The 24,773-nt window shown below is 43.8% G+C and overlaps 1 protein-coding gene across 1 annotated transcript in view; it reads right to left on the bottom strand.

Annotated features, from left to right (window-relative positions):
- Window positions 1–2,911: 2,911 nt before the first annotated feature.
- LOC120018523 (uncharacterized protein DDB_G0271670-like) overlaps window positions 2,912–24,773 on the bottom strand; it is a 33,145-nt gene continuing 11,283 nt past the window's right edge. The window contains exons 2-9 of the mRNA XM_038961748.1: window positions 17,665–17,853; window positions 14,156–14,646; window positions 11,013–11,155; window positions 10,439–10,646; window positions 9,125–9,238; window positions 7,118–7,249; window positions 3,363–3,530; window positions 2,912–3,138 (exon numbers count right to left, since the gene is read on the bottom strand). Of these exons, the coding sequence (XP_038817676.1) occupies window positions 2,912–3,138; window positions 3,363–3,530; window positions 7,118–7,249; window positions 9,125–9,238; window positions 10,439–10,646; window positions 11,013–11,155; window positions 14,156–14,646; window positions 17,665–17,853 (1,672 nt within the window). The remainder of the gene's footprint in view (window positions 3,139–3,362; window positions 3,531–7,117; window positions 7,250–9,124; window positions 9,239–10,438; window positions 10,647–11,012; window positions 11,156–14,155; window positions 14,647–17,664; window positions 17,854–24,773) is intronic.

The following is a 24,773-nucleotide window of genomic DNA, read 5'->3' as shown; positions in this document are numbered from 1 at the left end:
AGTCAAGGCCCCACCATTATAATCATGTAGTCTGGACAAAGAGAAATAGATTGGAGGAGTGAATGAGGAGCTTGTCTGCTAAATATAATCACCGTCCTCCAATATGAATACAGGTATGTTTAAAGGCACATTCAAAACACCAAAATACAAAATAAATGTTTATTAATAGTACAAAGCCCTCAATCATGCTGATTAGTAATAGAACAAATAATAAGACTGCAAACAAACTTCAAATGAGCCAAACTTCAAATTAACTTCAAATGGCATTGTACTCACACTCTGAAGCAGGTGACTTGATGGTACTACAGTGCCTTCAGAAAGTTTTCAGACCCTTTACTCAGTACTTTGTTGAAGCACCTTTGGCAGCGATTACAGCATTACAGTATAACGGTTACAGTATGACATTACAAGCTTGGCACACCTGTAATTGGAGAGTTTCTCCCATTCTTCTCCGCAGATCCTCTCAAGCCCTGTCAGGTTGGATGGGGAGCATCGCTACACAGCTATTTCAGGTCTCTCCAGAGATGTTTGAATGGGTTCAAGTCAGGGCTCTGGCTGGGCCAATCGAGGGCATTCAGAGACTTGTCCCGAAGCCACTCCTGCGTTGTCTTGGCTGTGTGCTTAGGATCGTTGTCCTGTTGGAAGGGGAACCTTCACCCCAGTCTATGGTCCTGAGCAATCTGGAGCAGGTTTTCATCAAGGATCTCCCTATACTTTGCTCCTTTCATCTTTCCCTCGATCCTGACTAGTCTCCCAGTCCCTGCCACCGAAAAACATCCCCACAGCATGATGCTGCCACCACCATGCTTCACCGTAGGGGTGGTGCCAGGTGTCCTCCAGACATGACGCTTGGCATCTTGGTTTCATCAGACCAGAGAATCTTGTTTCTCATGGTCTGAGAGTCTTTATGTGCCTTTTGGCAAACTCCAAGCGGGCTGTCATGTGCCTTGTACTCAGGAGTGGCTTCCATCTGGCCATTCTACCATAAAGGCCTCATTGGGGAAGTGCTGCAGAGATGGTTGTCCTTTCTCCCAGCTCCACAGAGGAAATCTAGAGCTCTATCAGAGGGTCCATCGGGTTTTTGGTCACCTCCCTGACCAAGGCCCTTCTCCCCCGATTGCTCAGTTTGGCCGGGCGGTCAGCTCTAGGATGAGTCTTTGTGGTTCAAAACTTCTTACATTTAAGAAGGATGGAGGCCACTGTGTTCTTGGGGACCTTCAATGCTGCAGATTTTTATTTTATTTAATTCATTTTAGAATAAGGCTGTAGCGTAACAAAATACTGAAAAAGTCATAGGTTCTGAATACTTTCTGAATGCACTGTATATTCAATTCTCAGACAACTGTGGCCTCTAGTGGATTGCTTCAGTACTCTTTTCCACTGCAATAAGATAGAGGCCATTATGCACTCAGTGAAATTGCATATGTACACAATAACACTTTAGATCTCATGTCACTTGTAAAAAACAATATATTTAGTTCATATTGCAATAGTAAATTAAATGAAATCATATTTCTATATCAGCAAATGTCATAAAGTGCTTACGTTTTCTCCAGATCCATACATTATAATCTCTGTTTTCATGAGTGACCAATCTTAACTCCGGGATTCTTGAAAGTCGGGACAATCCTTTTTTATAGTTTACATTTTTTATTTTGTTGCATTATTTGAGCTTAAAAAATACATTTAGTGGAATTTTACAAGGGCAAAGATTTGCTTTTGGAATTGTCCAAATATTTTAAATATGGTTAATGTACATGCCAGCTCTATGCTCAGAAACGTCCTTGTCCAGAGCAAAGAATCTAAATTTCAATGGCCCTCTCTGACTTTAAAGATTATTTCTTTCAAAACTATGATTTCTAAAAAATGTGTCCGGAGATTTGGTCAACTCTGACAGATTTGTCTAAAATCCTAAATGAATCAGAAATGAACAGGGTCAGTTACACCATAAGGACCCCCTTCTTCATGTCCTCATTACATGTAGTGCAACAAGACAACTCATGGATCTGTAAAGTTCTCTACTTCTGATAGATTTAAACAAACAATATTGAAATCACCATTGTCACAACCATAAACTGTTGACTCCATCTGTCTGATAGATTAAGATAGGACATGATATAATTAGGTTCTAGAGCCTTAAAGCAACTGAGGAAAAACTTGTATATCACTTGAATGAAGAACAAAAGCAAAAAATGTTGTCAACTCCATAAAACATTAACTCTAAAGTCAACTCCGTCAGAGTGCTGAAAGATCTGATATAATGGTTATATTTGTATTGTTTTCAAATAAATAATTTTCTATATTTTACAAATGTTTGTATTAAACATTTATTTGTAGAGGCACAAATATGTCTGCTTTGAGTCAACTGCGTCAGTGCCTTATCAACTCACTGATGACTAACCCTCTTAATAAGATCGATCTTTTAGTCAATATTTAGAAAAAATATTTTAACCTTGTTGCAACATATGCTTAAACTACTGATGTATTTGCTGTGGTAGATCCAAGGGATAATGTTTGCTTTCTAAATGTTGTTTTATGTTCTGAATCTAGAAAAACATGCAAAAAAACGAACAAAAAAATCAAGCAAACGCGAAATTAGCCCTGGTGCATTATATAGCACTATAAAATAAAACAATTAAGACGTTTGGAGATTTGTATTACATTTTTGAATAATCTAATGTTACAATTAAACAATCAAGGCCTTTATTAAACACTTGTTCAACAATAAATGTAAAAATGTACTGCCTTTTATTGTGTCTGACGGAGTTGAGTTAGTTGCATTTTATGAAACACTTAAAGTATTAGGAGGTTGTTCCTTTACATGGTGTGATAGCTGATACTTCTGTTAATATTAACAAATATATTCGTGAAAAAAAGTTGAGATTATCTCGTCTTTTTAAGAATCCCTGAACTACACCTGATAAGAATAACGTCCTTCTAAGTAGTCATCGGACACCACTTGTCTGTTGTGCTTTGTTTGCTCGATGTTATATGAGGTCAGCTTGCTAGCTGCTCTCCTCGCTATGGTGATGATCAGAACGACAACCACGACTATCAAAGTGAAGCCCAGCAGAACTCCCAGGACTATTGTCGCCACTTTCCAGCCTGCTCCTGGGGCCATTGATATCTGGGAAACTCCTACAAAGAACAGACAGATGTTTGGTCAATGTCTATCAGTAACTATTGAAAGGACAATATTAGATAAGCAGCATCCCACACAAAATTAAATAGAAGAAATTAGTGAAACCACAACCTGAGTCACATACATACCACAACCAAGTCACATACATTAATTCAACAAAACAAACACCATCATCATGTAATGCCAATTCTTTTTTTTTTATCCTATGTTTTAAACATACTTTTCAAGGTAGCTATGGCGGAGTCGTCCAAGTGTTTGCGGATTGTGTCCTGCAGAGCAGCCTGGAGAGTTCTTTCATCAGCGGTAGTATTCCCATTATAACCACACATCATCCTGACCACCACACTACCCCTCTGGAAGCCCACCACTGTCATGTCAAAGGATGAATCTGACAGAACACACCGCATTCTGGGGACAACCTGGAAACATTTTTTATAGTAAAGTAGACGTCTATTTATAAAAGTACTTATGGAAAAGAAACCATAGTGTTTTAAGATTACATTTGTAAGATATCACAATAAATACAAATCAGAGAGTGTATGTGCATACAGTTTTTATGATCTTTGTAGAGGCATATGCCCAAGCATCGCTCCCTGGGTCGTGCAGAGAGGAGTTGAAGATCCAAGAGTTGAATTCTGCTGTTAATTTGAAAACCTTCCTCACTGTAGGAGGGAAGCAGAGAGAGTTGTTATAATAAGCTGTAGGTCAGTCAGAGGCACAAATAGGCCTCAGTATTACAGATTCGTCTTTCTCTGAAGACCGTATGTGAGATCTGAAGAATTGGTATGATTTCAGAACTTACATGAGCAGAGAAACTTGGATGGAAGACATGGATTTTGGGATGAGCAAATGTCATTTTCTTGATCAAAACAGTCGACAGGATCTATAGTGGCCACATTTTGATGGAATGAAGATGTAATGCAACGTATGTGTAAGATACACAAGTAAGGAATTGATACAGATACAATTGAGGCAGAGGACATTAGTGTACCTTTGCATAGCTTCCCAGGATTAACAGGATTCTCATCTATCAAACCAGGATAGCAGCTACACTCATGGCTGCCTCCAGGACCAACCACACACTGAGCACGTGATGAACACAAGCCTTCACATGGATCTGCACCTGGAGAGATTTTTCCTACAAAACAGTGATTGCAATAGTGGTAAATACTGCTTAACTGGATGTACTTACTAGTGTATTACAGGGTGATAACATAAGTTCCTCCACTGGTAGTTACTCTTGTATAAGGTACTTATTTCATGTAAAGTGTGGCCCAGATTTCAAGCAACAAAGTTTTCTCACTCTTGCAGTCAGTACCCGGTACGGTTGGGTTTTCATCGTAGAATCCTGCCTTACATTCACATGTATGTGAGGGTCCCTCTCTGACACAGCTGGCATTTTTTGAGCATGTGTAATCGCCTCGTTGGCAGATATCTGCCTCTGTAATGTAGTAAAAAATTAAGTCACTAAAGGCCACTAAATACACACGGCGATATGATAACGTCCTAAATTCTGTTAGTCCTTGAATATTTATTTAAAAAAATAATTTGATTGATTAACTAGCATAGAAAATATTATTGTATGTAGTCATTGGAATTCAAAAACCTTTGACTGAGGTGAAATTCAGATCTACTCCGAGTACAGATGATTTCAGCGCATTGATGACACTGTTCTGCACGTCAGAGGTTGACAGTTTGACCTCCAGAGCAGTGACCAGATCAAAGTCAACGATCACACTTCCTCTGTGAACACCTGTCACAACCACCACCATTTCTTTAGCCCTGATAAGGTCCTGGTATGCTTTTGGGAGATTGTTTTCAACCTTTAAAGAAATATGTACATTTAAATCATACAATGTTATATTATACTACCTAAATTAAAAAGCAAATATAAAAAATGTTACCTGCATGGTAAAATTGGCCACAAAGTCTTTGTAAAGTTTGCTGGATTGATTTGAATAATCAGACAAAAACTCTCTGCCTGGAATTCGAGTGGAAGATTCATAGACCTTTCCAGCTTTTGGAGAAAACATAAAGATTTAACAAAACAAATGTGATGTTTGCACAAAATGTCCTATTGTACTAATTTGATCTATAATTGTTTTAAAAGCAAAAGTATGCTCTTAGTGAATTCAATGAGATTACTTGAAAAAGAGTTGACATACCAGTGATTATGTCTCTTGAAATGTTTTTCTTGATGTAGCAGGATAAGTACTCAATAGTCAGAGTGTATATGGTTCCAGGAGTAAGGTCTGAGAAAACAGCTTTGGTGGCTGAGGTCTCAATCTGAGTTGTGTTGGAATTAGATGCCAGCTTCACCTTGTACTGTATCTGCTGGTCCAGAGGAATACCAGTCCAACTCACACTGATTAACTTACTGGTGACATCCTCCAGCCTGATGACATTCAACAGAGCATCTGACACTGAAAACAAATGACAATAAAAATAAAATAATGCAGTGTATGTACAGCAATATATTCACACATTTCAATAGTCTTTGGTATCGATTTGTAAGTTTAAAAAAACTTTACATCTTTACAATCATATCATCTTATGATGGTTTTTGAGAATAAGTTAAAATAATCTTACTGCATTCTGCAACAGTGGTTTTGATTGTTGTCACCAAAGTAGTGTCTCTGGATGTTAGTCCCGGTGAAGGGGTGGACGGCGTAGATACTGCTACAACTGCTGAGGTATCTGTACCTGTTAACACTGTAGTAGCACCACTTGTTGATGACATTATTAGTCTTAGAGTGGTGACCTCACTTGTGGCTGTTGATGGAAAAGCGGGAGTTGTGGGATCACTTGAAGTGACTGTTGATGTAATATAATTTGAAGAGGGTGTTGATGTCAAGAGAGTAGTGTCAACACTTGAGTTCTCTGTCGATGTAGTTGAGGGAGAGATGGTATCACTTGAAGTGAAAGGTAATGTTGAGGGAGAGGTGGCATCACTTGAAGTGACTGTATATTGCAAGGGAGAGGTGGTATAACTTGAAGTGACAATTGATGTAGTTGAGCGAGTGGTGGCATTATTTGAAGTGACTGTTGAGGGAGTGGTGGCCACATTTGAAGAGACTGTTGAGGGAATGGTTGCATCGCTTGAAGTTACCTCTGATGTTGATGTAGTAGTTGTGGCATCACTTGTCAATGTATTTGACGGAATGGTTGCCACAGTTGAAGTAACTGTCAATGTAGTTGAGGGAATGGTGGCCACAGTTGAAGTAACTGTTGATGTGGAGGGAGTAGTATCAATACTTGAACTGGCTGTCTCTGTAGTGCTGGCATCACTTGAAGTGACTTTCTCTGTAGTGATGGCATCACCTGAAGTGACTGTTGATATAGTAGTGGCATTACTTGAAGTGACTGTTGAGGGAGAGGTGCAAACACTTGGAATGACTATTGATGTAATTGAGAAAGCGGTGGCATCACTTGAAATTAAAGTTGATGTCCAGGAATAGGTGGCATCACCTGAAGTAACTGTTGAAGTCAAGGGAGTGGAGGCATCACTTGAAGAGACTGTCGATGTAGTGGTAGCATCACTTGAAGTGACTGTTGATGTAGTTGAGGAAGCGGTGGCATCAATTGAAGTGACTGTTAAAGTCGAGGGAGTGGTGGCATCACTTGAAGAGACTGTCGATGTAGTGGTGGCATCACTTGAAGTGACTCTTGATGTAGTGGTTGTATAACTTGAAGTGACTGTTGATGTCGAGGGAGAGGTGGCATTACTTGAAGTGACTGTTAATGTCGAGGTAGTGGTGGCATCACTTAAAGGGACTGTCGATGTAGTGGTAGCATCACTTGAAGTGACTGTTGATGTAGTGGTGGCATCACTTGAAGTGACTGTTGATGTAGTGGTGACATCACTTGAAGTGACTGTTGATGTCGAGGGAGAGGTGGCATCACTTGAAGATACTGTCGATGTAGTGGTAGCATCACTTGAACTGACTATTGATGTCGACGGAGAGGTGGCATTACTTGGTGTGACTGTAGATGTGGTTGCATCACTTGAAGTGACTGTTGATGTTGAGGGAGTGCTGGCATCACTTGAAGAGACTGTCGATGTAGTGGTAGCATCACTTGATGTAGTGGTGGCATCACTTGAATTGACTGTTAATGTCGAGGGAGAGGTGGCATTTCTTGAAGTGACTGTTAATGTCAAGGTAGTGGTGGCATCGCTTGAAGGGACTGTCGATATACTGGTAGCATCACTTGAAGTGACTGTTGAAGTCGAGGGAGAGGTGGCATCACTTGAAGAGACTGTTGATGTCGAGGGAGTGGTGCCATCACTTGAAGAGACTGTTGATGTCGAGGGAGTGGTGCCATCACTTGAAGAGACTGTCGATGTAGTGGTGGCACTACTTGAAGTGACTGTTGATGTCGAGGGAGAGGTGCCATCACTTGGAATGACTATTGATGTAGTTGAGGAAGCGGTGGCATCACTTGAAGTGAAAGTTGATGTCCAGTAAAAGGTGGCATCACTTGAAGTAACTGTTGATGTCAAAGGAGTGGAGGCATCACTTGAAGAGACTGTCAATGTAGTGGTAGCATCACTTGAAGTGACTGATGATGTTGACTTAGAGGTGGCATTACTTGGCGTGACTGTCAATGTAGTTGAGGGAGAGGTGGCATCACTTGAAGTGACTGTTGATGTATTGGTGGGATCACTTGAAGTGACTGTTGATGTCGAGGGAGAGGTGGCATTACTTGAAGTGACTGTTGAAGTCGAGGGAGAGGTGGCATCACTTGAAGATAATGTCGATGTAGTGGTAGCATCACTTGAACTGACTGTTGATGTAGTGGTAGTATCACTTGAAGTGACTGTTGATGTCAAGGGAGTGGTGGCATTACTTGGCTTGACTGTAGATGTAGATGAGGGAGAGGTTGCATCACTTGAAGTTACTGTTGATGTTGAGAGAGTGTTGGCATCACTTGAAGAGACTGTCAATGTAGTGTTAGCATCACTTGAGGTGACTGTTGATGTAGTGGACGCATCACTTAAATTGACTGTTGATGTCAAGGGAGAGATGGCATCACTTGAAGTGACTGTTAATGTCGAGGGAGTGGTGGCATCCCTTGAAGAGACTTTCAATGTAGTTGTAGCATCACTTGAAGTGACTGTTGATGTAGTGGTGGCATCATTTGATTTGACTGTTGATATCGAGGGATAGGTTGCATCACTTGAAGTGATTGTTAATATCGAGGGAGTGGTGGCATCACTTGAACGGACTGTCAATGTATTTGTAGCATCACTTGAAGTGATTGTTGATGTAGTGGTGGCATCCCTTGAAGTGACTGTTGATGTTGAGGGAGTGCTGGCATCACTTGAAGAGACTGTCGATGTAGTGGTAGCATCACTTGATGTAGTGGTGGCATCACTTGAATTGACTGTTAATGTCGAGGGAGAGGTGGCATTTCTTGAAGTGACTGTTAATGTCAAGGTAGTGGTGGCATCGCTTGAAGGGACTGTCGATATACTGGTAGCATCACTTGAAGTGACTGTTGAAGTCGAGGGAGAGGTGGCATCACTTGAAGAGACTGTTGATGTCGAGGGAGTGGTGCCATCACTTGAAGAGACTGTTGATGTCGAGGGAGTGGTGCCATCACTTGAAGAGACTGTCGATGTAGTGGTGGCACTACTTGAAGTGACTGTTGATGTAGAGGGAGAGGTGCCATCACTTGGAATGACTATTGATGTAGTTGAGGAAGCGGTGGCATCACTTGAAGTGAAAGTTGATGTCCAGTAAAAGGTGGCATCACTTGAAGTAACTGTTGATGTCAAAGGAGTGGAGGCATCACTTGAAGAGACTGTCAATGTAGTGGTAGCATCACTTGAAGTGACTGATGATGTTGACTTAGAGGTGGCATTACTTGGCGTGACTGTCAATGTAGTTGAGGGAGAGGTGGCATCACTTGAAGTGACTGTTGATGTATTGGTGGGATCACTTGAAGTGACTGTTGATGTCGAGGGAGAGGTGGCATTACTTGAAGTGACTGTTGAAGTCGAGGGAGAGGTGGCATCACTTGAAGATAATGTCGATGTAGTGGTAGCATCACTTGAACTGACTGTTGATGTAGTGGTAGTATCACTTGAAGTGACTGTTGATGTCAAGGGAGTGGTGGCATTACTTGGCTTGACTGTAGATGTCGATGAGGGAGAGGTTGCATCACTTGAAGTTACTGTTGATGTTGAGAGAGTGTTGGCATCACTTGAAGAGACTGTCAATGTAGTGTTAGCATCACTTGAGGTGACTGTTGATGTAGTGGACGCATCACTTAAATTGACTGTTGATGTCAAGGGAGAGATGGCATCACTTGAAGTGACTGTTAATGTCGAGGGAGTGGTGGCATCCCTTGAAGAGACTTTCAATGTAGTTGTAGCATCACTTGAAGTGACTGTTGATGTAGTGGTGGCATCATTTGATTTGACTGTTGATATCGAGGGATAGGTTGCATCACTTGAAGTGATTGTTAATATCGAGGGAGTGGTGGCATCACTTGAACGGACTGTCAATGTATTTGTAGCATCACTTGAAGTGACTGTTGATGTAGTGGTGGCATCCCTTGAACTGACTGTTGATTTTGAGGGAGAGGTGGCATAACTTGAAGTGACTGTTAGTGTCGAAAGAGTGGTGGCATCACTTGAACGGACTGTCGATGTATTTGTAGCATCACTTGAAGTGACTGTTGATGTAGTGGTGGCATTACTTGAAGTGACTGTTAATGTCGAGGGAGAGGTGGCATAACTTGAAGAGACAATTGATCTAGTTGAGGAAGCGGTGGGATCACTTGAAGTGACAGTTGATGTCAAAGGAGAGGTGGCATCACTTGAAGTGAATGTTGATGTTGAGGGAGTGTTGGCATCACTTGAGGAGACTGTCAATGTAGTGGTAGCATCACTTGAAGTGACTGTTGATGTAGTGGTGGCATCCCTTGAAGTGACTGTTAATGTCGAAAGAGTGGTGGCATCACTTGAACGGACTGTCGATGTTCTGGTAGCACCACTTGAAGTGACAGTTGATGTTGACTTAGAGGTGGCATCAGTTGGCGTGACTGTTGATGTTGAGGGAGAGTTGGCATCACTTGAAGTGACTGTTGATGTAGTGGTTGCATCACTTGAATTGAATGTTGATGTCGAGGGAGAGGTGGCATCACTTGAAGTGAATGTTAATGTCGAAAGAGTGGTGGCATCACTTGAACGGACTGTCAATGTATTTGTAGCATCATTTGAAGTGACTGTTGATGTAGTGGTGGCATCACTTGGCGTGACTGTTGATGTCGAGGGAGAGGTGGTATCACTTGAAGATACTGTTGATGTAGTTGAGGAAGCGGTGGCATCACTTGAAGTGTATGGTAAAGTTGAGGGAGTGGAGGAATCACTTGAAGTGACTGTTGATGTAGTGGTGGAATTACTTGAAGTGACTGTTGATGTCGTGGGAGAGGTGGCATCACTTGTTGAGACTGTCGATGTAGTGGTAGCATCACTTGAAGTGACTGTTGATGTTGACTTAGAGGTGGAATCACTTGGCGTGACTGTCAATGTAGTTGAGGGAGAGGTGGCATAACTTGAAGTGACTGTTGATGTCGAGAGAGATGTGGCATCACTTGAAGAGACTGTCGATGTATTGGTGGCATCACTTGAAGTGACTGTTAATGTCGAGGGAGTGTTGGCATCACTTGAAGAGATTGTCAATGTAGTGGTAGCATCACTTGAAGTGACTGTTGATGTATTGGTGTAATCACTTGAAGTGACTGCTGATGTCGAGGGAGAGGTGGCATCACTTGAAGAAACTGTTGATGTAGTTGAGGAAGCGGTGGCATCACTTGAAGTGTATGGTAAAGTTGAGGGAGTGGAGGAATCACTTGAAGTGACTGTTGATGTAGTGGTGGAATTACTTGAAGTGACTGTTGATGTCGTGGGAGAGGTGGCATCACTTGTTGAGACTGTCGATGTAGTGGTAGCATCACTTGAAGTGACAGTTGATGTTGACTTAGAGGTGGCATTACTTGGCGTGACTGTTGATGTCGAGGGAGAGGTGGCATCAATTGAAGATCCTGTCGATGTAGTGGTAGCACCACTTGAACTGACTGTTGATGTAGTGGGAGTATCACTTGAAGTGAATGTTGATGTTGAGGTAGAGGTGGCAATACTTGGCGTGACTGTAGACGTAGTTGAGGAAGAGGTTGCATCACTTGAAGTGACTGTTGATGTTCTGGTGGCATCACTTGAATTTACTTTTGATGATGTGGTGGCATCACTTGAAATTACTGTTGATGTCGAGAGAGAGGTTGCATCACTTGAAGTAACTGTTAATGTCGAGGTAGTGGTGGCATCACTTGAAGAGAATGTCGATGTATTGGTGGCATCACTTGAAGTAACTGTTGATGTCGAGGGAGAGGTGGCATCACTTGGCGTGACTGTTGATGCCAAGGGAGAGGTGGCATCACTTGAAGATACTGTCGGTGTAGTGGTAGCATCACTTGAAGTTACTGTTGATGTTGACGTAGAGGTGGCATTACTTGGCATGGCTGTGAATGTAGTTGAGGGAGAGATGGCATCACTTGAAGAGACTGTTGATGTCGAGAGAGAGGTGGCATCACTTGAAGTAACAGTTAATGTCGAGGGAGTGGTGGCATCACTTGAAGACACTGTCGATGTAGCGATAGCATCACTTGAAGTGGCTGATGATGTATTGGTGGCATCACTTGAAGTGACTGTTGATGTCGAGGGAGAGGTGGCATTTCTTGAAGGGACTGTTAATGTCGAGGAAGTGGTGGCATCACTTGAAGTGACTGTTGAAGTCGAGGGAGAGGTGGCATCAATTGGAGAGACTGTTGATGTAGTTGAGGAAGCGGTGGCATCACTTGAAGTGTATGTTACTGTCGAGGGAGTGGAGGCATCACTTGAAGTGACTGTTAATGTCGAGGGAGTGGTGGCATATCTTGAACGAACTGTCGATGTATTTGTAGCATCACTTGAAGTCACTGTTGATGTAGTGGTGGCATCACTTGAAGTGACTGCTGATGTCGTGGGAGAGGTGGCATCACTTGAAGAGACTGTTGATGTAGTTGAGGAAGCGGTGGCATCACTTGAAGTGTACGTTACTGTCGAGGAAGTGGAGGCATCACTTGAAGTGACTGTTGAAGTCGAGGGAGTGGAGGCATCACTTGAAGTGACTGTTGAAGTCGAGGGAGAGGTGGCATTACTTGAAGAGACTGTCGATGTAGTGTTAGCATCCCTTGAAGTGATTGTTGATGTTGACTTAGAGGTGGCATCACTTGGCGTGACTGTTGATGTCGAGGGAGAGGTCGCATAACTTGAAGTGACTGTTGATGTAGTGGTTGCATCACTTGGCGTGACTGTTGATGTCGAGAGAGAAGTGGCACTACTTGAAGTGACTGTTGATGTAGAGGGAGAGGTGCCATCACTTGGAAAGACTATTGATGTAGTTGAGGAAGCGGTGGCATCACTTGAAGTGAAAGTTGATGTCCAGGAAAAGGTGGCATCATTTAAAGTAACTGTTGATGTCAAGGGAGTGGAGGCATCACTTAAAGAGACTGTCAATGTAGTGGTAGAATCACTTGAAATGACTGTTGATGTAGTGGTGGCATCACTTAAATTGACTGTTGATGTCGAGGGAGTCGTGGCATCACTTGAAGAGACTGTCAATGTAGTGGCAGCATCACTTGAAGTGACTGTTGATGTACTGGTGGCATCATTTGATTTGACTGTTGATGTCGAGGGAGAGGTTGCATCACTTGAAGTGACTGTTAATGTCGAGGGAGTGGTGGCATCACTTGAACGGACTGTAGATGTATTTATAGCATCACTTGGCTTGACTGTTGATGTCGATGGAGAGGTGGCATCACTTGAAGTGACTGTTGATGTAGTGGTGTCATCACTTGAATTGACTGTTGATGTCGAGGGAGAGGTGGCATCACTTGAAGTGACTTTTAATGCCGAGGGAGTGGTGGCATCACTTGAAGAGATTGTCAATGTAGTGTTAGCGTCAGTTGAAGTGACTGTTGATGTCGAGGGAGAGGTAGCATCACTTGAAGCTACTGTCAATGTAGTGGTAGCACCACTTGAAGAGATTGTCGATGTATTTGTAGCATCACTTGAACTGACTGTTGATGTAGTGGTAGCATCACTTGAACTGACTGTTGATGTAGTGGTAGCATCACTTGAAGTGATTGTTGATGTAGTCGAGGGAGAGATGGCATCACTTGAAGTGACTGTTGATGTCAAGGGAGAGGTGGCATCACTTGAAGTGAATGTTAATATTGAGGGAGTGGAGGCATCACTTGAAGAGATTGTCAATGTAGTGTTAGCGTCAGTTGAAGTGACTGTTGATGTCGAGGGAGAGGTAGCATCACTTGAAGCTACTGTCAATGTAGTGGTAGCACCACTTGAAGAGATTGTCGATGTAGTGGTAGCATCACTTGGCGTGACTGTTGATGTCGAGGGAGAGGTGGTATCACTTGAAGATACTGTTGATGTAGTGTTAGCATCACTTGAACTGACTGTTGATGTAGTGGTAGTAACACTTGAAGTGACTGTTGATGTCGAGGTAGAGGTGGCATTACTTGGAGTGACTGTAGATGTAGTTGAGGGAGTGGTGGCATCAATTGAAGAGACTGTCGATGTAGTGGTGGCATCACTTGAAGTGACTGTTGAAGTCGAGGGAGAGGTGGCATCACTTGATGTGACTGTTGAAGTCGAGGGAGTGGTGGCATCACCTGAAGATACTGCCGATGTAGTAGTAGCATCACTTGAACTGACTGTTGATGTAGTGGTAGCATCCCTTGAACTGACTGTTGGTGTAGTGGTGGTATCATTTGAAGTGACTGTTGGTGTAGTGGTAGTATCACCTGAAGTGACTGTTAATGTCGAGGTAGTGGTGGCATAACTTGAAGGGACTGTCGATGTAGTGGTAGCATCACTTGAACTGACTGTTGGTGTAGTGGTAGTATCACTTGAAGTGACTATTAATGTCGAGGTAGTGGTGGCATAACTTGAAGGGACTGTGTATGTAGTGCTGGCATCACTTGAATTGACTGTTGATTTGGTTGAGGAAGCGGTGGCATCACTTGAAGTGACAGTTGATGTCCAGGAAAAGGTGGCATCACTTGAAGTGACTGTTGAAGTTGAGGGAGAGGTAGCATCACTTGAAGATACTGTCGATGTAGTAGTAGCATCACTTGAAGTGACTGTAGATGTCGAGGGAGAGGTGGAATTACTTGAAGAGACTGTCAATGTAGTGGTAGCATCACTTGAAGTGACTGTTGATGTAGTGGTGGCATCACTTGAATTGACTGTTGATGTCGAGAGAGAGGTGGCATCACTTGAAGTGACTGTTGATGTAGTGGTAGTATCACTTGAAGTGACTGTTGATGTCGACGGAGAGGTAGCATCACTTGAAGTGACTGTAGATGTATTGGTTGCATTACTTGAAGTGACGGTTGTTGTCGAGGGAGAGGTGGCATCACGTGAAGTGACTGTTGATGTAGTGGTGGCATCACTTGAACTGATTGTTGATGTATTGGTAGTATCACTTGAAGTGACTGTAGATGTCGAGGGAGAGGTGGCATTACTTGGCGTGACTGTAGATGTAGCTGAGGGGAAGGTTGCATCACTTGAAGTGACTGTTGATGTTGAGGGAGTGGTGGCATCACTTGAAGACACTGTCAATGTAGCGGTAGCATCACTTGAAGTGGCTGTTGATGTATTGGTGGCATCACTTGAAGTGACTGTTGATGTCAACGGAGTGGACGCATCTTTTGAAGAGACTGTCGATGTAGTGGTAGCGTCACTTGAAGTGACTGTTGATTTTGACTTAGAGGTGGCATCTCTTGGCGTGACTGTTGATGTCGAGGGAGAGGTGGCATCACTTGGAAATACTATTGATGTAGTTGAGGAAGCGGTGGCATCACTTGAAGTGAAAGTTGATGTCCAGGAAAAGGTGGCATCACTTGAAGTATCTGTTAATGTCAATGTAGTGGTAGCATCACTTGAAGTGACTGTTGATGTTGACTTAGAGGTGGAATTACCTGGCGTGACTGTCAATGTAGTTGAGGGAGAGGTTGCATCTTTTGAAGTGACTTTTGAGGAAGTGGTGGCATCACTTGAAGTGACTGTTGATGTCAAGGGAGAGGTGGCATCACTTGAAGTGAATGTTAATATCGAGGGAGTGAAGGCATCACTTGAAGAGATTGTTGATGTAGTGGTAGCGTCACTTGAAGTGACTGTTGACGTCGAGGGAGAGGTAGCGTCACTTGAAGATACTGTCAATGTAGTGGTAGCATCACTTGAAGTTACAGTCGATGTTGACTTAGAGGTGGCATCACTTGGCGTGACTGTTGATGTCGAGGGAGAGGTCGCATAACTTGAAGTGACTGTTGATGTCAAGGGAGTGGTGGCATCACTTGAAGAGACTGTTGATGTAGTGGTGGCACTGCTTGAAGTGACTGTTGATGTAGAGGGAGAGGTGCCATCACTTGGAAAGACTATTGATGTAGTTGAGGAAGCGGTGGCATCACTTGAAGAGACTGTCGCTCTATTGGTGGCATCACTTGAAGTGACTGTTGATGTCGAGGGAGAGGTGGCATCACTTGAAGTGACTGTTAATGTCGAGGGAGTGGTGGCATCACTTGAAGAGACTGTCGCTCTATTGGTGGCATCACTTGAAGTGACTGTTGATGTCGAGGGAGAGGTGGCATCACTTGAAGTGACTGTTAATGTCGAGGGAGTGGTGGCATCACTTGAAGAGACTGGCAATGTAACGGTAGCATCACTTGAAGTGATTGTTGATGTATTGGTGGAAATTACTATTGATGTAGTTGAGGAAGTGGTGGCATCACTTGAAGTGACTTTTGAAGTCGAGGGAGAGGTAGCATGACGTGAAGAGACTGTCGATGTAGTGGTGGCATCCCTTGAACTGACTGTTGATGTATCGGTAGTATCACTTGAAGTGACTGTTGATGTCGAGGGAGAGGTGGCATTACTTGGTGTGACTGTAGATGTAGTTGAGGGGGAGGATGCATCACTTGAAGTGACTGTTGATGTTGAGGGAGTGGTGGCATCACTTGAAGAGACTGTCAATGTAGCGGTAGCATCACTTGAAGTGACTGTTGAGGGAGTGGTGGGATTGCTTGATGTGAATGTAGAGGGAGTGGTGGCATCACTTGAAGAGACTGCTGATGTTGATGCAGTAGCGGTGGCATCACTTGAAGTGACTGTTGAGGGAGTGGTGGCATCACTTAAAGTAACTGTTGATGTCGAGGGAGAGGTGATATCAATTGAAGTAAATATTGATGTTGAGGGAGAGGTGCCATCACTTGAAGTGAATATTGATGTTAAGGGAGAGATGGCATCACTTGAAGTGAATGCTGAAGTTGATGTAGTAGCTTTGGCACCACTTGAAGTGAATGTTGAAGGAACAGTGTTATCACTTGAAGTGACTGCTGATGTAGATAAGGGAGTGGTGGCATCACTTGAACTGACTGTCGATGTAGCTGAGGGAATGGTGGCCACAGTTGATGTTACTGTCGGTGTAGTAGTGGTGGTGTCACTTGATGTGAAAGTCGATGTAGTTGAGGAAGTGGTGGCATCACTTGAAGTGAATGTTGACAGAGTGACGATAACACTTGAACTAACTGTCAATGTACTTGAGGGAGTGGTGGCATCACTTGAAGTGGGTGTTGATGTAGTATCGTCTGAAGTGACTGTCCATGTAGTTGAGTGAGAGGTGGCATCACTTGAAGTGAATATTGATGTCGAGGGAGATGTGGAATCACTTGAAGTGACTGTTGAGGGAGTGGTGCCATCACTTGAAGAGACTGTTGAGGGAGTGGTGGCATCACTTAAAGTGACTGTTGATGTCGAGGGAGAGGTGGCATCAATTGAAATGACTGCTGATGTTGATGCAGTATTGCTAGCATCACTTGAAGTGACTTTTGAAGTAATTGACGGAATGTTGGCCACATTTGAAGTTACTGTCGGTATAGTGGTGGTGGCATCACTTGAAGTTAAAGTTGATGTAGTTGAGGAAGAGGTGGCATCACTTGAAGTGACTGTTGACAGAGTGGTGGCAACACTTGAACTGACTGTCAATGTACTTGAGGGAGTGGTGGCATCATTTAAAGTGGGTGTTGGTGTAATATCGTCTGAAGTGATTGTCGATGTAGCTGAGTGAGAAGTGGCATCACTTGAAGTGAATATTGATGTCGAGGGAGAGGTGGCATCACTTGAAGTGACTGTTGAGGGAGTGGTGGCATCACTTGAAGAGACTGCTGATGTTGATGTAGTAGTGGTGGCATCACTTGAAGCTACTGTTGAGGGAGTGGTGGCATCACTTAAAGTGACTGTTGATGTCGAGGGAGAGGTGGCATCAATTGAAGAAAATATTGATGTCGAGGGAGAGGTGCCATCACTTGAAGTGAATATTGATGTTAAGGGAGAGCTGGCATCACTTGAAGTGAATGCTGAAGTTGATGTAGTAGTTTTGGCATCACTTGAAGTGAATGCTGAAGTTGATGTAGTAGCTTTGGCACCACTTGAAGTGAATGTTGAAGGAACAGTGTTATTGCTTGAAGTGACTGCTGATGTAGATGAGGGAGTGGTGGCATCATTTGAAGTTGATGTCGATGCAGTTGAGGGATTGGTGGCATCACTTGAAGAGACTGCTGATGTTGATGTAGTAGCGGTGGCATCACTTGAAGAAGCTGTTGAGGGAGTGGTGGCATCACTTAAAGTAACTGTTGATGTCGAGGGAGAGGTGGCATCACTTGAACTGAATGCTGATGTTGATGTAGTAGCGGTGGCACCACTTGTAGTAAATGTTGAAGGAACAGTGATATCGCTTGAAGTGACTGCTGATGTAGTAGTGGTGGCATCACTTGAAGTGACTATTAATGTAGATGAGGGAGTGGTGGCATGACTTGAAGTGCTTTTTGAGGGAGTGATGGAATCGCTTGAAATGACTGTTAATGTCGATGTAGTAGTGGTGGCATCTCTTGAAGTTGATGTCGATGCAGTTGAGGGATTGGTGGCATCACTTGGTGTGACTGTTGAGGGGGTGGTGGCATCACTTGAAGAGACTGCTGAAATTGATGTTGTAGTGGTGGCATGACTTGAAGTGCTTTTTGAGGGAGTGGTGGAATTGCTTGAAATGACTGTTAATGTCGATGTAGTAGTGGTGGCATCTCTTGAAGTTGATGTCGATGCAGTTGAGGGATTGGTGGCATCACTTGGTGTGACTGTTGAGCGAGTGGTGGCATCACCTGAAGAGAGTGCTGAAATTGATGTTGTAGTGGTGGCATCACTTGAAGCTAATTTTGAAGGAGCGGTGGCATTGCTTGAAGTGACTGCTGATGTTGATGTAATAGTGGTGTTATGAATTGAAGTGACTGTTATTGTCGATGTAGTAGTGGTGGCATCTCTTGAAGTTGATGTCAATGCAGTTGAGGGATTGGTGGCATCACTTGAAGTGACTGTCGATGTAGTTGAAGGAATTGTGGCCACAGTTAATATTACTGTCGGTGTAGTAGTGGTGGTAACACTTGAAGTGAAAGTCAATGTAGTTGAGGGAGAGGTGGCATCACTTGAAGTGACTGTAGATGTCGAGGGAGAGGTGGAATTACTTGAAGAGACTGTCAATGTAGTGGTATCATCACTTGAAGTGACTGTTGATGTAGTGGTGGCATCACTTAAATTGACTGTTGATGTCGAGAGAGAGGTGGCATCACTTGAAGTGACTGTTGATGTAGTGGTAGTATCACTTGAAGTGACTGTTGATGTCGACGGAGAGGTAGCATCACTTGAAGTGACTGTAGATGTATTGGTTGCATTACTTGAAGTGACGGTTGTTGTCGAGGGAGAGGTGGCATCACGTGAAGTGACTGTTGATGTAGTGGTGGCATCACTTGAACTGATTGTTGATGTATTGGTAGTATCACTTGAAGTGACTGTAGATGTCGAGGGAGAGGTGGCATTACTTGGCGTGACTGTAGATGTAGCTGAGGGGAAGGTTGCATCACTTGAAGTGACTGTTGATGTTGAGGGAGTGGTGGCATCACTTGAAGACACTGTCAATGTAGCGGTAGCATCACTTGAAGTGGCTGTTGATGTATTGGTGGCATCACTTGAAGTGACTGTTGATGTCAACGGAGTGGACGCATCTTTTGAAGAGACTGTCGATGTAGTGGTAGCGTCACTTGAAGTGACTGTTGATTTTGACTTAGAGGTGGCATCTCTTGGCGTGACTGTTGATGTCGAGGGAGAGGTGGCATCACTTGGAAATACTATTGATGTAGTTGAGGAAGCGGTGGCATCACTTGAAGTGAAAGTTGATGTCCAGGAAAAGGTGGCATCACTTGAAGTATCTGTTAATGTCAATGTAGTGGTAGCATCACTTGAAGTGACTGTTGATGTTGACTTAGAGGTGGAATTACCTGGCGTGACTGTCAATGTAGTTGAGGGAGAGGTTGCATCTTTTGAAGTGACTTTTGAGGAAGTGGTGGCATCACTTGAAGTGACTGTTGATGTCAAGGGAGAGGTGGCATCACTTGAAGTGAATGTTAATATCGAGGGAGTGAAGGCATCACTTGAAGAGATTGTTGATGTAGTGGTAGCGTCACTTGAAGTGACTGTTGACGTCGAGGGAGAGGTAGCGTCACTTGAAGATACTGTCAATGTAGTGGTAGCATCACTTGAAGTTACAGTCGATGTTGACTTAGAGGTGGCATCACTTGGCGTGACTGTTGATGTCGAGGGAGAGGTCGCATAACTTGAAGTGACTGTTGATGTCAAGGGAGTGGTGGCATCACTTGAAGAGACTGTTGATGTAGTGGTGGCACTGCTTGAAGTGACTGTTGATGTAGAGGGAGAGGTGCCATCACTTGGAAAGACTATTGATGTAGTTGAGGAAGCGGTGGCATCACTTGAAGAGACTGTCGCTCTATTGGTGGCATCACTTGAAGTGACTGTTGATGTCGAGGGAGAGGTGGCATCACTTGAAGTGACTGTTAATGTCGAGGGAGTGGTGGCATCACTTGAAGAGACTGTCGCTCTATTGGTGGCATCACTTGAAGTGACTGTTGATGTCGAGGGAGAGGTGGCATCACTTGAAGTGACTGTTAATGTCGAGGGAGTGGTGGCATCACTTGAAGAGACTGGCAATGTAACGGTAGCATCACTTGAAGTGATTGTTGATGTATTGGTGGAAATTACTATTGATGTAGTTGAGGAAGTGGTGGCATCACTTGAAGTGACTTTTGAAGTCGAGGGAGAGGTAGCATGACGTGAAGAGACTGTCGATGTAGTGGTGGCATCCCTTGAACTGACTGTTGATGTATCGGTAGTATCACTTGAAGTGACTGTTGATGTCGAGGGAGAGGTGGCATTACTTGGTGTGACTGTAGATGTAGTTGAGGGGGAGGATGCATCACTTGAAGTGACTGTTGATGTTGAGGGAGTGGTGGCATCACTTGAAGAGACTGTCAATGTAGCGGTAGCATCACTTGAAGTGACTGTTGAGGGAGTGGTGGGATTGCTTGATGTGAATGTAGAGGGAGTGGTGGCATCACTTGAAGAGACTGCTGATGTTGATGCAGTAGCAGTGGCATCACTTGAAGTGACTGTTGAGGGAGTGGTGGCATCACTTAAAGTAACTGTTGATGTCGAGGGAGAGGTGATATCAATTGAAGTAAATATTGATGTTGAGGGAGAGGTGCCATCACTTGAAGTGAATATTGATGTTAAGGGAGAGATGGCATCACTTGAAGTGAATGCTGAAGTTGATGTAGTAGCTTTGGCACCACTTGAAGTGAATGTTGAAGGAACAGTGTTATCACTTGAAGTGACTGCTGATGTAGATAAGGGAGTGGTGGCATCACTTGAACTGACTGTCGATGTAGCTGAGGGAATGGTGGCCACAGTTGATGTTACTGTCGGTGTAGTAGTGGTGGTGTCACTTGATGTGAAAGTCGATGTAGTTGAGGAAGTGGTGGCATCACTTGAAGTGAATGTTGACAGAGTGACGATAACACTTGAACTAACTGTCAATGTACTTGAGGGAGTGGTGGCATCACTTGAAGTGGGTGTTGATGTAGTATCGTCTGAAGTGACTGTCCATGTAGTTGAGTGAGAGGTGGCATCACTTGAAGTGAATATTGATGTCGAGGGAGATGTGGAATCACTTGAAGTGACTGTTGAGGGAGTGGTGCCATCACTTGAAGAGACTGTTGAGGGAGTGGTGGCATCACTTAAAGTGACTGTTGATGTCGAGGGAGAGGTGGCATCAATTGAAATGACTGCTGATGTTGATGCAGTATTGCTAGCATCACTTGAAGTGACTTTTGAAGTAATTGACGGAATGTTGGCCACATTTGAAGTTACTGTCGGTATAGTGGTGGTGGCATCACTTGAAGTTAAAGTTGATGTAGTTGAGGAAGAGGTGGCAGTTGAGGGATTGGTGGCATCACTTAAAGAGACTGCTGATGTTGATGTAGTAGCGGTTGCATCACTTGAAGAAGCTGTTGAGGGAGTGGTGGCATCACTTAAAGTAACTGTTGATGTCGAGGGAGAGGTGGCATCACTTGAACTGAATGCTGATGTTGATGTAGTAGCGGTGGCACCACTTGTAGTAAATGTTGAAGGAACAGTGATATCGCTTGAAGTGACTGCTGATGTATTAGTGGTGGCATCACTTGAAGTGACTATTAATGTAGATGAGGGAGTGGTGGCATGACTTGAAGTGCTTTTTGAGGGAGTGGTGGAATCGCTTGAAATGACTGTTAATGTCGATGTAGTAGCGGTGGCATCACTTGGAGTGACTGTTGAGGCAGTGGTGTCATCACTTGAAGTGACTGTCGATGTAGTTGAAGGAATTGTGGCCACAGTTAATATTACTGTCGGTGTAGTAGTGGTGGTAACACTTGAAGTGAAAGTCAATGTAGTTGAGGGAGAGGTGGCATCACTTGAAGTGACTGTTGAGGGAGTGGTGGCACCACTTGAAGCGAATGTTGATGTAGTTGAGGAAGAGGTTGCATCACCTGAAGTGGGTGTCGATGTGGTATTTTCTGAAGTTACTATCAGTGTAGTTGAGGGAGTGATGGCATCAATTGAAGCGAATGTTGATGCAGTTGAGGAAGAGGTTGCATCCCCTGAAGTGGGTGTCGATGTGGTATCATCTGAAGTGACTATCGATACAGTTGAGAGAGTGATGGCATCACTTGAAGTGACTGTTGAGGCAGTGGTGGCAACACTTGAAGTGGTTGTTGATGTAGTATCATCTGAAGTGACTGTCGATGTAGTTGAGTGAGAGGTGGCATCACTTGAAGTGACTGTTGAGGGAGTGGTGGGATTGCTTGAAATGAAAGTAGAGGGATTGGTGGCATCACTTGAAGAGACTGCTGATGTTGCTGCAGTAGCGGTGGCATCACTTGAAGCTACTGTTGAGGGAGTGGTGGCATCACTTGAAGTGAACATTGATGTCGAGCGAGAGGTGGCATCCCTTGAAGTGAATGCTGATGTTGATGTAGTAGCTGTGGCATCACTTGAAGTGACTATTGATGTAGGTGAGGGAGTGGTGGCATTACTTGAAGTGGCTTTTGAGGGAGTGGTGGCATCACTTAAAGTGACTGTTGACGTCGAGGGAGAGCTGGCATCAAATGAAGTGAATATTGATGTCGAGGGAGAGGTGCCATCACTTGAAGTGAATGTTGATTTCGAGGGAGTGGTGGCATCACTTGAAGTGAGTGTTGATGTAGTATCATCTGATGTGACTGTTGATGTAGTTGAGTGAGAGGTGCCGTCACTTGAAGTGAATATTGATGTTGACGGAGAGGTGGCATCACTTGAAGTGAATGCTGATGTTGATGTAGTAGCTTTGGCACCACTTGACGTGAATGTTGAAGGAACAGTGTTATCACTTGAAGTGACTGCTGATGTTGATGTAGTAGTAGTGGCATCGCTTGAAGTGACTGTCGATGTAGTTGAGTGAATGTTGGCCAAAGTTGAAGTTACTGTTGTTGTAGTAGTGGTGGCATCACTTGAAGTTAAAGTCGATGTTGTTGAGGAAGAGGTGGCATCACTTGAAGGGACTGTCGATGTTCTTAAGGGAGTGGTGGTATCACTTGAAGTGGGTGTTAATGTAGTATCATCTGAAGTGACTTTTGATGTAGTTGAGTGAGATGTGGCATCAGTTGAAGTGAATTTTGATGTCGAGGGAGAGATGGCATCACTTGATCTGAATGCTGATGGTGATGGAGAAAATGTGGCACCACTTGAAGTGAATGTTGAAGGAGCGGTGGCATCGCTTGAAGTTACTGCTGATGTTGATGTAACAGTGGTGTCATGACTTGAAGTGACTGTTGAGGCAGTGGTTGCATCACTTGACCTGACTGTCGACGTAGTTGAGGGAATTCTGTCCACAGTTGATGTTACTGTCGGTGTAGTAGTGGTGGCATCACCTGAAGTGACTGTTGACAGAGTGGTGTCAAAACTGGAACTGACTGTCGATGTACTTGAGGGAGTGGTGGCATCACTTGAAGTGGGTGTTGCTGTAGTATCATCTGAAGTGACTGTCAATGTAGTTGAGTGAGAGGTGGCATCACTTGAAGTGAATATTGATGTCGAGGGAGAGGTGCCATCACTTGAAGTGAGTGTTGATGTCGTATCATCTGATGTGACTGTTGATGTAGTTGAGTGAGAGGTGGCATCACTTGAAGTGATGATTGATGTCGAGGGAGAGGTGCCATCACTTGAAGTGAGTGTTGATGTAGTATCATCTGATGTGACTGTTGATGTAGTTGAGTGAGAGGTGGCATCACTTGAAGTGAAGATTGATGTCGAGGGAGAGGTGGCATCACTTGAAGTGACTGCTGATGTTGATGCAGTAGCGGTGGCATCACTTGAAGTGACTGTTGAGGGAGTGGTGGGATTGCTTGATGTGAATGTAGAGGGAGTGGTGGCATCACTTGAAGAGACTGCTGATGTTGATGCAGTAGCGGTGGCATCACTTGAAGTGACTGTTGAGGGAGTGGTGGCATCACTTAAAGTAACTGTTGATGTCAAGGGAGAGGTGGCATCAATTGAAGTAAATATTGATGTTGAGGGAGAGGTGCCATCACTTGAAGTGAATATTGATGTTAAGGGAGAGATGGCATCACTTGAAGTGAATGCTGAAGTTGATGTAGTAGCTTTGGCACCACTTGAAGTGAATGTTGAAGGAACAGTGTTATCACTTGAAGTGACTGCTGATGTAGATAAGGGAGTGGTGGCATCACTTGAACTGACTGTCGATGTAGCTGAGGGAATGGTGGCCACAGTTGATGTTACTGTCGGTGTAGTAGTGGTGGTGTCACTTGATGTGAAAGTCGATGTAGTTGAGGAAGTGGTGGCATCACTTGAAGTGGGTGTTGATGTAGTATCGTCTGAAGTGACTGTCCATGTAGTTGAGTGAGAGGTGGCATCACTTGAAGTGAATATTGATGTCGAGGGAGATGTGGAATCACTTGAAGTGACTGTTGAGGGAGTGGTGCCATCACTTGAAGAGACTGTTGAGGGAGTGGTGGCATCACTTAAAGTGACTGTTGATGTCGAGGGAGAGGTGGCATCAATTGAAATGACTGC

This window comes from Salvelinus namaycush, chromosome 23, assembly GCF_016432855.1.
Source record: "Salvelinus namaycush isolate Seneca chromosome 23, SaNama_1.0, whole genome shotgun sequence".
Lineage (NCBI taxonomy): Eukaryota > Metazoa > Chordata > Actinopteri > Salmoniformes > Salmonidae > Salvelinus > Salvelinus namaycush.
Note: the sequence above shows the minus strand (reverse complement) of the source record. Positions and strands in the feature narration are given on the sequence as shown.